At 53.5% G+C, this 14,517-nt stretch overlaps 1 protein-coding gene across 6 annotated transcripts in view; it reads right to left on the reverse strand.

The window, feature by feature from the left end:
- Positions 1–1,812: 1,812 nt before the first annotated feature.
- Positions 1,813–14,517, reverse strand: part of TMCC2 (transmembrane and coiled-coil domain family 2) — a 64,070-nt gene continuing 51,365 nt past the window's right edge. For 5 of the 6 annotated variants that reach the window (XM_090025254.1, XM_090025257.1, XM_090025259.1 and 2 more), the window contains 3 exons: positions 10,854–11,788; positions 8,852–8,987; positions 1,813–7,431 (listed from right to left, as the gene is read on the reverse strand). In XM_090025254.1, coding sequence (XP_089881380.1) covers positions 7,120–7,431; positions 8,852–8,987; positions 10,854–11,788 — 1,383 coding nt within the window. In that variant the 3' untranslated portion in view covers positions 1,813–7,119. Of the gene's footprint in view, positions 7,432–8,851; positions 8,988–10,853; positions 11,789–13,730; positions 13,822–14,517 lie in introns of those variants that run through there. The other variant, XM_090025260.1, reaches the window with a different exon arrangement.

The following is a 14,517-nucleotide window of genomic DNA, read 5'->3' on the forward strand; positions in this document are numbered from 1 at the left end:
GTGACCTGGGAGGCCCCCTGTACCTTCAGGCTCTGCACACTTACTTCTGCCTAAAGACAGGCACCTTTGCTGTGAATCAGGCAAGCGGTAGCCGTGAAGACGAGCGATGGATGAGAGCGCTGGGTGGGGGTCACCATGCCCCATCCTGCAGCTGCAACCTCTGGCTGCTCCAGGGATATGTGCAGGGAGGAAGGCACATGCATGCAGAGGATGAGGCCGCAGGGAAAACGACTTTCATGCTGGTCTTTCCCCATTCACCTCTTCGGCCTCTCTAGCCTCAGCAGCCGTCTGATGTTACCCAATTGCCCCTGTGCCAACAGGCACGGACGCCGCTTGCCGTCCTGACACCAGCCCCGAGGCTGGAAGGGGGTAAGCAGCAAGGAGCAGGGACTGATCCTCCCTTCGCCCGGCCCACCCCAGCACCAGCCATGCCTCAGCCTGGTCCCCCCATCACACCCATCCCCCTGGCCCTGCTAGCTCAGCTGCTGTTTCAGCTTGACTTAGTGCCTTCCTAGGCCAGTGGAGGCACCTGACATCCAGCCTGGGTGTCAGATACCTGGTTGCTTTCCAGGGCTTCAGAAATAGCCCTGGGTCCTCTGACAGCCGGCCACCGAGACAAGCCTGCCATTCCAGCTCTCCGCTTCCCCATGTGAGTGGAGGGAAACGTGGGCAAGAGACTGGAGCAGTGGGTCGTCTTCATGTGCCCTCGTGATCCAGCTCGCAGCTGCGTGTGCTAATCTCAGAGCAATGCAACCCCCCCCAGCGGGCTGCGCGTTAGGAGGGTGCCCGCTCCTGTTCCCAGCAACTATGCTTGTTAAAATCCCAGAAAAAGACGGGGAAATCCTGCAAAGCAGCACATCCCCACAGGCCATAGCTGCCCCTCGGAGGTATAAACAAGAAGTGCCAAGCCAGACGCAATGACACCCTCGTGAGAGCAGCAAACAGCACCTTCCTTTTGGGTCTCTGAGTCTTCATCCCTTATCTTGGTGGCTTGAAGATCCCTGGGGTGCAGGCCCATCCTATGCATTTGCACAGTACCCAGCACCGTGTCCAGTATTAGGGCCTGTAGGCACAATCACACTGCAAATGATACGTGGCTTCTAATTCTCCTGGAAAGCCGAAGCGGCCTGGATTCCCAAGCGCCTCTGAAAACTCCCAGATTCGGCACAACTGTTTCTGGCAGCAAAGTTCTTCACCGGCTTCTGGGCTTGGAAAAGTGGGGTCTCCTGGGCTCCTTACGCTATGTGTTGTCTGCCTGCCGGGAAGACTGAGTTGCGTTCTGCACACCTAGGTATCCGTAACCCTGCAGGTCACCCATTGCCCTGCTGCAGCCTCTAGACCTAGGCACACTATTCCTAATTATTTCTGCCTAATGATTTAGGACCTGGTGCTGTAGAGAGCAATGAACTGGTGTACAGCCTGACCCAAAGCTTGCTGATATCAGCCAGAGTCTTTCCATTAACTTCGGTGCCTCAGGCTCACGGTGATCTCTACCGGAAGTCTGCACTGACTGGGATGGGGCCATAAACATGCTCTCTAGTGATGCGTTGCAGGGTTAAACTCTTAGGGTGACAGTGACCCCTTTACATCAACCCCATGTATCACGAGACTGTGCTTGAGGGTTTAAGGGTGTCTCAGCTTTGCGGGGGTCCTGTGGTATGGGGCCAATTTCATCCTTTGCCGTCAGGGCAACACGATCAATTTAAAATATAACAGCTAGGGAGCCAGCAAAAGAGCAGATGCCTCATGCATGCTCCCTCCCACCCAAGAGAATGCCTTCCAAATCAGCCGTTACCAAATCTAAATGATTTTTTTGCTTTTTGCACCATTTATTCACTTGTTTTCACACGATTCATCTTGGACAATGGAAAAAGACTGATGGGTTTCTCTTTTTTTCCCTAGTTGGCTTCACCTCCTGGCGCAGAGTCTGGGTTGCAAGCACTGCAGGAAACGTTAAGACTTTAACAGAGATTTGTTCTTGCTGTTGAAATGGAAAAGAAGATCACAGGAGCCGTTTCTGCAAAACTCGAAACAAAGGCTAAACACATCTCCCTTTCCCCAAGACAGTGCCTTTGATGCTCCACTGAGAGAGAGTATTTTGGGAGTCTTAAGCTCTAATCCTGCAGCTAATTATGCATGTGCCTAGTTTGACTCCCGTAAGCAGTCCCAGCGATGCCACTGGAAATTACTCCCAGGAGTAACATGTCTGTGTGCAGGATCAGGGTGATAGTCTTTGAAGAACAAGAACACACACTTGAAGCTAAACCACTCATTAAACCCTTCTTTACATTGCTGGAGTCCTCTGCTTGTTTTCCCTTGCGATAAGCTGCCTCCCCACCTTGACAGGCCACTGTAGCTCTTGGAGAACACACTCAGCTCACACATGCCTTGGATAGTCAGTGGTACACATCTGCCACGGACCTACACCGTGACCTGGGCAAGACCCTTCTCTCTGTGCCCTGTCCGCCCTTCCTCTCAGGGGCTGGGACAGTCTCTCACCGTGCATATGTGCACAGTGCTTAGTGTAATGGGTTTCTGGTCGCGGCTGGGTGGTATCGAAACACAAACAATAAACCCTAAGCAGGAGAATTAACACCTGTCTTGTCGCTGCGTTAGAGCTGGAGAAAGGGAGGTCACAACACAGGACATAAGACTGCAGCTGATCAATAGTATGCCTCGGTCGGCACCCTCCTAGTCTCGGTATCCAGATCTCTCCCATCCTTAGTGTGTCCCTGAAACAAGGATGGGAAGAACCGGCATCAGCAGGTGCCTGTACCTCCAGCAAGGGCTCTATAGCACCTGAGTCGTATTTGAAACTGGTGTGAATCAGAAGTAGGCAGAGGACCACAGTGCTGTGAGAGGAGACACCCCCGCTAAAGCCCCAGCCATCCAATGCATAAGCCAGACACTCTCCTTGCCTTGCACTTGTGCCAACTTACCCTGGTGCCAACTGGTGTGAAACACTCCTGCTCTGGTTGAACAATGCGTCGTGCACTCTTCCAGGGTATCAATGAAGAAACAACATCCATGACACCGAGGACTCAGCCCCTGCAGCTCTGAAGTCCTTACACCTGCTACACTTCTCCTTCCAAATGCCTTCCCCCAGGGGTCGGAAACTTCTCCCCCAGCTCCAACTCTGCCTCTGATGCTGCAGAGGACAGGTGCCACATTGGAGGCACCCCTGCCAGCAATCTAACCTGTGTTCAGCACGACTGAAACCAGATCTGTCTGGTGAAGCAACCAGCTATTAAAATGCATGCGAGGAAAGCTCCCCTGATCCTGTGTCTGCTAAGGCTGACCTGGGGCTGAGTTAAGGTCCCGCAGAAGCCACACTGTGAACACAGTGGGCCTTGCTCCTCCTGACAAAGTGGGTTCGGAGGGCAGCTTCGGACTTTGGCGTGGAGTCCCCCTTTGGCTGGCAGGGAGGACGACTTAGTAGCAGCCAGTCACCTGGATGGGCCGTAAACCCCTGGCTCCAGGTGATTGCACTGTCCTTGAAACCTCTAACCTGACTCTGACAGGGGCAAGATGAAGGCCAGTCAAGGCAGAAAACTGCACGGAGATAAATGTCCTGGGAGAGTCCCACCTATTAGGCAGCAAGAGGGTGGCTCATAGTACAGGGGACTGCCCTGTGTTTCCTCAGCATGCTGGCTGCAGTAGTATTGGGTCAGAGCAAGACACAGGGCCTGAGGTAGCAGGGAAACAGAGGGAGCTGTTGATGAGAGGAAGAGAAAGTTTAACGGAGGGGACAAAGCCCCTCTTTTTCCCCTTGCTCCCGGGGACCTTGGCATCTGCAATGTAGCACAGCACTGGCCCAGGAGCTAGCCCCCCGGTCTGTACAAGCAATGCTCCTTGTTACTGCTCTCCTGCCTTGCTTTGGGTTGTACCTGTAAAGAGTGCTGCTCGTGGGGCAGCATGGACCAGCGGGCAGCCACAGGCTGGCTTGACCCCCCTGCTCTGCAATGAACCTCCTGGTGACCGAGCCAGGTCGCTCTCCTCTCTGACCTCTGCTTCTTATACCACTTCCTTTTTTGCCTTTCCTATCTGTCGACGCTCAACATCTTCAGGGCAGGGCCTGCCTCCTCGCCACACAACACCCAGAGCAGTGGGGCCCTCATCCTGGCAGGGACCACGAAGAGCATCTCCCAACAACAGGGTGCTGTGCGATCCCAGGGACTCCCAAGGGGCTACTCCTGATTGACACCAGTACCAAGGAGCAAAGGAAGTCCTTCCCTGCCGCATTAATGAGACTTGCATATGGAGCAGCTCACAGATCAGCCAACACGGAGGAGCAGAAAGGAGCTGATCCTTTCTGCTTTTTTTTCCATGGGAGATTTGATGGGGGGAACTTTGCTCACTGCACGCAGCAGGTCACGCGCTCTGCTCGCCACTGGCACAAAACAAGAGAAGCTCCGATTAAGTGGGTGGAAAGGGAATCAGGCCATAACGCATGAAGGCATAGATGCTCACCCCTATTTAGGACACCACCACAGGCTTAGCTTTAAGCATGTGCTCAGACCCCCTGGACTTCAAAGTGACTTTAGCTCAGGCCTACAGCAGAGCATGCACCAACGTGTCCCTGGTAGGGACGTTTCCCTGACATGAAAATTTGGAATGACTAGTGTTGGACTCAGATTCCTGCCCCTCAGGTCTTAAACTGCAAAAAAATGGTTGTGAAATCAGTTAGCCTGCTATCCCCACAGAAACCTAGTTTCCTTAAGATCCCAATGAGAACGGGAATGTTCATTCCAGCGAAATGCTTACAAAAATACAAAATAAATAGATGTACAAAAGGGGAGTTGGGTTCTTCACGCCCCCCTGCACAGTCTCCATGAAGGCTCAGAGGGCAGCTGGCATAACACGGGACAGCTTTCCCAAGACAGGCCTCTTGGCAGATAGTTTTGAAAACCAGGTCCCACCATCAGACATTAAAGCCCAAACACGCTGTGGTGCAACTGAGATGCAAATCCCAAATGCTCCAGCTTGTTCTCAACCACGGGAGCCCAAGTCGAACGGATTCTGGCGCTTAGCTGGAGGTGCTGATATGAGCGGCTGAAATGCCAGGCATGGGGGCCCGTGTTTGATATGGAGCTTGTCCTTGATCCTTGGCACAGGAAGAGGTGAAAGGAGGTGAGACCATTTCCAGAGAGGAGTGTGATGTCTGCTAAGGAGACCCTGGGGCTGGTCAGCCACTGCATCCCATGAGAGCACCCCCCTCAGTGCAAGGCAACTGTGCGGCCCTCCCCCTGGGTTTCCCACCTATTCTGCACTGACAGGAAAGACTTGCACTCCACCCAGGCTATTCTTCATCACGGCCCCATTCAGGTACCAGTGTCAGGTGAACACGCGTGCAAAACTCACCGATGGAACATGCAGGTATGTCCTTGACCAGCCACGATTCCTGCCTGTCCCTTGCACCGTGCCTTGAAATAACTATCGGCATCCACCACGTGGGATCCCTGTATCTTTGCCGGTGGGAGCAGTAGCTTGCAAAGTGCTGCAATATGAGGACGTGGAGACATGCCTGAGGCTAATGGCATTATGTTGGGGAGTACACAGCACAGCCCCAATGTTCAGCTGTAAATCCAGAAGACAGGATTGATTAGCCCTTGTGAACTACCAGGTGTTGAAGCTAAAGGAAGGACAGCACAAGCACGTCCCCTTTCTGGGAGGGGGCTGACTGACTCCTTGTCTCAGGGAACTGCTTCCTTCCCAGGGCCCAGGACTATATTCAAGGTTTTGTAACACATCCCTGGACCTTTACCATGTGCCACCAGGATCGCCGAAAGGTTCACATTTCAAAAATAGAAAGGGCCAAATGTCTGCTGGTGGAAACGGATACCACTCCACGGGATTCAATGGAGCCATACCCCTTTGCACTAGAAGAGGATCTGGTCATTTATATAAATTAAATACACACACACATATATCTATATCTCTCTCTCTCTATATAGAGAGAGATATAGAGATATGTAGATTTAGATACACACACACCCATATATATATATATGTGAACCCATTTAAGAAACTTTGGAGACAACATGCTCTGTCTTTTTGAGAGCTATGGAGGCTGTGAAGGCAGCTGTGTTTTCCTCCAACGCCTGATTCACAAATGGAAACAGAATCTCGAAATAAATAACTTAAAAAAAACCACGCGCGCGCACACACACACACACACACACAAAACTTTGCGTAGATTGTAAAGTCCGCAGGTGCAGTGTCAGAAAGTCCGCGTGTCCCTGAAGAGATCGAATCGAATGAAAGCCGTAGAAGAAGAAAACAAAAGCCAGCCAAGTGGGTTTCACTTGTGCCACAACTGTTCTCACTTTCTGACCGGAACCACACCGGGTATCCTGTGCCCACTGGGCACAAGCCAATGGCCAGCTAACACAGCCTTGTGCCAATAAATACCCCCCTGCCCAATTCTGCACTCGGCCTGTTAGCTGTTCAATAACCACGGGAGTAAGCGTACGTGTGGTTTGGATAAGCTGGTGTGATGCATACTTTCTGCTCCGTCCCGGTGGCCGGCTCTCCAGGGAGCAGAAACAGCCACGGTCTTCACTTGAGCTCTGGTTCTTCCTTTCTCTGGTGGTTGTTTTCTCTTTTATTATTGCATCCCAGGAATAATTTTTTTGCTGTCCCTGTCTTTAAGGAAAAAAACAAACAAACCTCTCTCTCTCTCCCTCTCAAAGTAAGTTCCCCACAAGCTGGGTTTGATTGCAAGCCCCATGGATACAGAACCATCTTCCTTCGGGGCATAAAGAAAACCTCATTCCCGCAGACTTGTAGAATAATAGAATTACTTTAAATAACAATAATTTAAAAAAAAACCCTCAAACTCAAGAACATGTAAGTTAAAGGCTTCTTCCAAACTCTTATGCTTTTGCCCGTCTTCCCTCCCAGGGCCTCCAGAAGGAGCGAGCAATCTGGGCTCTAACTTCCCATGCTCCTGGTGACACTGGGGAGGCTGGAAGTGAACAGATGGGTGCTGGGGGTTGAGAAAACAGCTGAACCAAACACATGAAGGAATTAAATGGAAGGCTCCAGGTTTCTGCTCCCGCCCCCACCTTCTCAGGAAGAATCGGAGTGCCCCAGGGGCACCGGCAGCGGCCCGGGGAATCAGCTGGGGAGCAACACGTGCTCCAGGAAATAGGTGATGGAGTCCCAGTGCTTCCAGAGGAAGAAGAGGAAGAGGACCAGCAGGGCCGTGCTGAGGATGCGCATGCGGGTCTTCATGAGGGGTGTGATGAAGTTGGCGATGGTGGAGACGAAGACGAGCAGCACGGCCATGAGGGCCAGGATGACGTTGATGAACTTGCCCAGGAGGGCCCGGGCATTGGCGTTCTCCACCCCTTCCAGCTGCACCACCTGCTGCTGCTGCTGCTGGAGCTCCAGCTTAGTGACACGGGTGAGGCAGGACTCCACCGCTTCCTAGGGGAGGGAGAGGCACGGACCAGGGTTAGTTTGGCTGCACGGTGGCGGTGGGGAAGGGGAAGTCAGTGAGCTCCTTTGTGCGCGGTATGAAATGGAGCGGCCACGTTACGTGGGGATGTGCTGTCCCGAGCGGTTGAACCCGGCCTCCTGGGAAGTCGGAGCAGGGGAGGGGCAGCCAGGGTGCCTGGGTTCTGTTCCCGACCCTGTGCATGTTAAAGCACCATGGGTCAAATGCAAAATGCCTCCCTATGCCCACCTGCGAAATGCCAGGGATATTTACCTACCTCACGTGGGGTGTTAATATTTGCAAAATGCTTTGAGATCTTCTGATGAGCCTGAGAAAGCTGGCAATTCTGAGTGGGAGGTGGAGGTTCTACAGCAAGAGGGAGAATATAATGGGGAAAGCAAGGATGGGTCTGTATCTGCTCACACGGGGCCTCACGAGGGTGGGGCTCTTTTACAGCTCTGCACACTAGTATTTGGCCTACTTGGTTTTGAATACGCTCCATTAACTACCTGGTACTTTCTGAAAAGGCTGAATAAACCCAGAGCATCGGCTACAGACAAGCCCACTGGGAAGTTCCCCAGGTTGCCGTGCTGGGCCAGAACACTGCCCAGCTCGCGGGGTGCTGAACAGGTCTGAGATAAACAGTCCTGCATCACTGGGAAGCGTAGAGCCGTGGGGCAGCCCAAACAGAGCACTTCTGATCAGACGCCACGGTGATCGGTGCCTCATAAAGTCCACGCAGACAAACCAGGAGCTGCACAGCTCTCCAGGGCCTCCCTGGTGCTGCCTGTAAGATGTGCACATGGCCCTTATAGAGCTGCCCCAGAAAACTACTGGGGCGCTGCACTTCTGAAACTCAGGCCAAAGCCAGGATCGGGCATTTGCTCCCATCCATCCTCTGCCGGGAGCTGCTTTGCTCTCCTCATCCTGCTGGGCTTCACAGCCGCTATGCGAGTCATGTTGCCCTTCGTATCACTTTCAGCAACACCCTGTACTCTCCGCTTTCCTCTTGTTTCAAGTGCATTTAGTTCACTGAGAACTGGGTGCACTCCGGGCACTTGTTACACATGGGCCCATCAAACAGCCATCAGGCTGGGGCACGGGGTGGGCACCAAAGGCTCAGGAGCGCATCATCAGGCTCTGCAGCCCCTGGCTGTATTGGGAATATGTTAGTCTGTCCTCTTTTTGCCTCCTCTGGGCTCGCTGCCTATGGAAAGTGCATCCCTGCATGCGTCTCCTCTGGTGGGTGATGAGTGCTCAAAACCAGGATCTTTTCACCCTTCGGACACGAGCTCCATGTCCTGCTGGTGGTGCCCCCCACCCCTCACCATGTCTTCTCCACCTCATCTGCAGAGGAGGCATTCATCCAGCTGAGCCCAGATGGCACAAAAGCCCTCTGCATACTCATACCTGGATGTCCCGGGCCCTTTCATAGGATTGATAAGCCACTTTCTCCTCCATACTGGCCAGCTCCTGCTTCAGGTTGGTCATCTCATTCTGGTGGAGCTCTGTCAGGTCGTTCAGCTGCTCCTCCAGGCGCTCGTACCTGTGGTGGAGAGAGAGAAAGAGAGGGTGCACTTGGAAGCTGAGAGCACTTGAAAACCGTTCCAGCACCTTTGGCTCTTCCGTTCTGGCCTCCTCCCTGGCAGAAGAAGGGCCTATTCCTTGAAGTCCAGGGTCTCAGAGCTCCAGCTCATCAACCTCACTGGTCTCCCAGAGATCTGGGATGTGATGGATGGTATAGAAATGACTTTGGTGTCAAACATACCAGGCAGTTCACATGGCAGGTTCTGGACCCGGTAGGACAGACGGCAGTGCTGTCCAGACCAGCAGTTCAGAAAGAGATAAGAAGTTAACAGGACTCCACCTTGCTTCACGCAGGCTGCTGGAGAGCCTTCAGAAGAAAACAGCTCTTCTGCTAACCCTGCGCTGGATTCAAACAACGGAACCAGGCAGGAAAGGCTTTGCAACTCCTCCCCAACAGCCCCCACGGAGCACTGACATGTGTATGTGCAGAGAGATTTTTCCTTGGCTATTCAGATCTGGAAGCCTGGGATTTTATTTCCATCTCCTCTGTCACTGGCAAGTGGATTCCGGGATATTTTAGGACATTTTCCAGCTACCAAAAGGGGGTTGGAAGACACTTCAAAGTGGTGGGCTGAAGAACAAAAGGAATTCAAATAAACTTGCAAGCACGTATGTCTGCGATGCACACACGCTCACAAGCTCCCGACCTGAGGAGTACCTGGAAACAGCGCTTTGGCTTTTGTCCCGAGCCACAGCACTGAGCAGAGAAACCCGCAGGCAGCGCGTTCCTTGCAAGCCGGGCCTTGTTTGCTATCAGCTGGGGAAGCGTGATGAGGCAGGCACTGCCTAGATTAGCAAGGTGATGCATTTCCTTTCACCTCTTATAAATAGCCCATCGCCTTTCTTCTGAGGGTGATTTGTGGCTGGGAGAGATGACACAGGATTTGCCTGGCCAAGGGCTGCTGGGAGGTCTTTCAGCTGCCTGAACAGTGGGAGATGGGGGCTCTTAAGCCTGCAGGCCACTCCGAACATGCTGGGCTCAGCATAACAATTCCTAATTTGTTCTGTAACAGGACCAGGCTGCCAGGATCTGGCCTCTCCTCCCCTCTGGTTTACCACGAGGGGTGGAAGACTCCAGATTACATACAAAGCCTTTCACCCCATGCTTGCCCATTTGAGCCCGGTTTGGGTCCATAACCTCATCATCTAAGCTAGGGGCTTCTTAGCCCCTTTTTTGATCTGTGACCTTTAAAACAGCTGTTAAATGCTCTCAGGATCCTCCAGATCCTCCTGAGCATTTGTAGCTGCAAAGGATGGTGGGATCTGGGTTGAAGCTCTGCCATCTGCTCAGTAAGAGAATATATTTTAATTTACCTCCGCCTGCAAAGCCAATCATATTCCAAAACACCCATTTTTTGTTACTGCAAAGGACACAGCCAAGGGGGTTGGCATCCTTGCTTCCAGCCATTTGTTCTCCACACAAGGAAGCTTAACATTGGAACTGAATCCTTTACCAGTGTCTCCAAGCACTGCGTGTATATCTCTCTGGGCTATGGCTGTGTCTGCACGCGAGCGTTTGTTGTCACAGGGGTGCTGTCACGGGGCCAGGCTGTGTTTGCTATTGCTGGGCTGCTCAGATACACTAGAGCGACCCACCGGGATTTAATTTTGTAGGACTGATCGTGGGCACTGCAGCCGATAGCCTCGGTTTGAAACTGGGAATGGGATAGGAAGGTTTTAACGCAGAGAATGGTTCAGGACCGATCTGAAGGGCAGGCAGAGATGAAGACCCTTTGCTATGAAACACCAGGGCCTCCCTGTGGGATGAGTCAGGCAGAGACGGGATGGACATGCTCGCACATGGCCGCACTTGGCGGGGCCCTACCTGTACCGCTCCTCTTGCAAGCACTGCGTCATGTAGGTGTAGTCCCTCTGCAGCTGTGCCTTGAGGTCCTCCATTGAGACCTCCAGGTGCGACTGACTGTCCTTAATCTCCCGGAGCTCCTCCAGGATGGTGTCAAAGTTGTTGTGGTGGCTGTCAAGGGTGTTGGACTTGGGGCTCCCCAGTCCGCCAGGCCCGGCCCCCGAGTTGCTGCCCCCCGCCGACCCCGAGGTGGCACTGGAGCACTCGTCGTCACTGCCGTACTTTGGGCTGGACACCAGGGTGGCACTGCCACTCAGGGTCCTCGAGGCCTCCTCGGGGTGCCCGTCATCCAGCGTGTCCTTCAGGTGGGCAATGTTGTCCGCACTGCCGAACTTGTTCCGGATCAGGCTGGCAAACTCCCGGGGCTTGGAGACCACGGCGGTGTGGGTGGCCTGGGACAAACCGGAGAGACTGCCCTTGACGCCTTCCACCACCCCACCCCCAAAGCCGCTGATGCTGGACCGGACGTTGGCTCCTACGTCCTTTAGGCCCTGGTGCATGTCCCGGAAGACATCCTTGGGCTGCCGCGAGGGCCCGTTCTGCTCGATCTCTTTTAGCTTCTTGTGGTAGTGTTCGAGCTTCTTGTGCAGCTGGGCGATGGTCTGGGCAGACTTCTGGTTCTTCTTCTCAAAGACCTGCTTGATGCGGGAGGCCTGCTGCTTGTCGGCATTGTTGGCCAGCTTCAGGTACTCAGCCACGTTGTCGTCTCGCGCCTCCTGCTCGATCTTGATCTGCTCCGTGATCTTGAGGATCTTCTGGTGCAAGTGCTCGATGGCTGCCTTCGTCCTGTGCGGATCCGGGGTGCCATCCGGGACGTCCAAGCAGAAGCTGCCGTCGGCATCGCCGTGACTCACGTTGGAAGGCAAGCTGAGTGTGCTCACATCCCCTTTGTCCAGCTGGAGGCAGAGAAACAGAAGGAGAAATCTGAGCAAGAGGGATCTAAAAACAGTGCACCTGTGGGGCAGAAGGAAGCTCAGATACCACCGTGATGAAAAATGCATAGACAGAATAGACAGAGACTGAGAAGGAGACGAGAGAGAGACAGAAGAAAGACGGTTTGGTGTGATAGGAAGATCGAGCGATAGCTAGAAGCCATTGCTTTCTGGGCTGGTTGGATAAAGTTTCCCGGTTGGATAAAGTTTCCCATCGATAAAATTGCTCCTGGCATCCTAGGAACAAGGCAGTAAGAAGACGCAGCAACAACACCATCACACTAGGGGCTCCTCTTTGGGCTGAGCTGCCGTTCTTGGGGTCAGTTTCTGCTCTGAGATTATCCGCACAGGGGGACTTGCTATGGACATTGTGCCTGTCCTCAGGTGCTAGGTGAGGTGGGGAGGATTGTACGGGTGTTCCAGGACTTTAACAGACCTACAAATGGAAGGAAATATAACTGACAAAAGGTATAACCTTCAGGGGATGTCTCAGTCCTACCTTACGCTCGGGACCCCTGTCAGTTCACTATAGAGGAGCTGCTGCTGTGTGGCCTCTTCCTTTAAGGCTGCAATGGGGGGTAAATAATATTTTAAATCATATTAAAATAATAATGTGAATAATTTTATAAAATAGGGGGAAAGAGATGCTCCTAAAGGGGAAGTGATATTGCTCAAAGCCACTCAATCAGTCAGTGGCAAGATGCAGGAACAGAACAGGAAGGTCCTGGCTTGTGGTCCTTTGCCACAGCCACTGAATCACGGTGCTTGAGTCGTCAGACTAAGAAGCTGAAACCAAAACCCAGGCTCACATCTGGCACCGCAACTGGAGAGGGCAAAGATGAAGGGACCAGGCTGTATTTTGGCCCGGGGGAGCACGGACAAGAAGGCAAGGTTATACCAGGAAGGAGATGCCAAAGTGGAGCCCGGAGAGTTCCCTCGAACACGAGGATAACAGGAGGTGGAAGACATACTAAGCCCCTTCCCCATCTAATTCAGATCTTTCCACGTGACAGTCTTTCACCTGAGGACACCAGGTCCCTTTGCAAACATGCTCTGCCCACTTGGGAGGCGGGCGAACGTGTTTGTTTCCCGAGGGAAAACTGAGACATAGCAAGGAATCTGCAAGGAATTGCCCAGCTCGCCACTGCGGACCCTTGCACGCAACTTGCAGGCATCGAGCCAGACACCCCGAGACCATGCCATCAGTAAACGCAGGGGAGGGGAGGGCACTGCCAACGCCCTGGCACTGCAGGGACAAGGAAGGAGCTGGTTCATGCCCAATGCGTCCAAGGCAGAGGACCGCACCCCACATTACAAAGAAAGGCAAGAACACCGCGGCCTGTCCCAGCCTGCCAAATTCCTCCCTGACCCCAAATTCTGCAATCGGTTTGGCCCTGAGTTGAAGTGTCCCAGTCTATCAGAAGAAGGTGAACCCCTGCCCTCCCACCCCAGAAGCCAAGCAGTGCACTGGGGAGAGAGCGCTACTCCTTTACACCATTTCTGGGTGCAAGGCTGGCCCCACTGATGTCAGCAGGAATTTGACGCCCGTACTGCCAGGATTATATACTATGCTTTCCTTTCCCACATCCAGCCTGCTCTGCTTTGCTCTCGGTGAGCAGACCAGTCGCATAACACCCCCATTGTCAGCACTGGTATCGTGTCACATCAGCATCCCCCAGACGGCACTGTGGGCCACACAGCGCTTGGAGCTGTACAAACACCGACCCTGGCCCCGAATACCTAAAGGCCCAAGGCGGGCAGATGTTGTTTCATCCGCTGGGCACTGCAGCACACACGGAGATGATGTGACTTGCCCTGGGCATATTCTGGATGTGGAAGGCAGGACACTGAAGTCCCAGTGGTGCCTTAACCACACACTGCTTCCCCTCCCAACCCCTTCACAAACCTTCGGTGTCCCCATGAGCGTCGGGCACGCCGTCCCTCCCGGGACCGTGCCGTGCGCTGGCAGAACCAGCAGCTCCTGGGTTCAGTCTACGCTGCTCAGCCTTTCCCTCGTACCTTCCACTTTCCATCCAGCTGCACTGCTCTCTTCCGTCTCATGGTAATTTAAGTTTCGTTGCCAAACAGGGGTGATGAGTCCAGATAAAACCAGAGCGCCGAGGGAGCGCGGTCTGGGTGCGTGAATGCAGCCGGAGGCCCGGCCAGGCTGCTCTTATCTTTCTGTTTCAGATGTCGTATTGTAGGATGGGGCGGAGGGAAAGAAAGGAAAAGGGGAAAAACGCAACCCACACACAACTGTGGCCAGAGCTGCAAACTTGCCTCATCCTTATTAGATCAGCACACTGGGAAAAAAAAAACACAACACAAACCCATGCAGACTTTTCACCCGGCACTACCAGGCTATTCTTAGCTGTTTGGTGACTCCAGGCCTGCTTCAGGCCCAGAGCTGAAGCTGGGCTGAACCCCTGTCTCTTATCGACTGGCGGGCATTGGATGCTGCAGGAAATGGGTGTTTTCAGCTGTACACTTCTGTAGACGGCAAGGATAAAAGCGAGTCCGGAGGGAAAGCAAACAGCCCGAGACGCGGCCCCGGCAGGGCTAAAACAGGAAGGCAAATGGAGCCTGTCCACTGGAGAAGCGGTTCAGCTCTGTTTCCGTGAAATGCACCACTCCGGCACGGACCGGGGCAGCGAAGTTCCCCTTTCTGGTGGGCTGACTGCCCGGCCTCAAAC

This window comes from Crocodylus siamensis, chromosome 13, assembly GCF_052110815.1.
Source record: "Crocodylus siamensis isolate JL-2025a chromosome 13, ASM5211081v1, whole genome shotgun sequence".
Lineage (NCBI taxonomy): Eukaryota > Metazoa > Chordata > Crocodylia > Crocodylidae > Crocodylus > Crocodylus siamensis.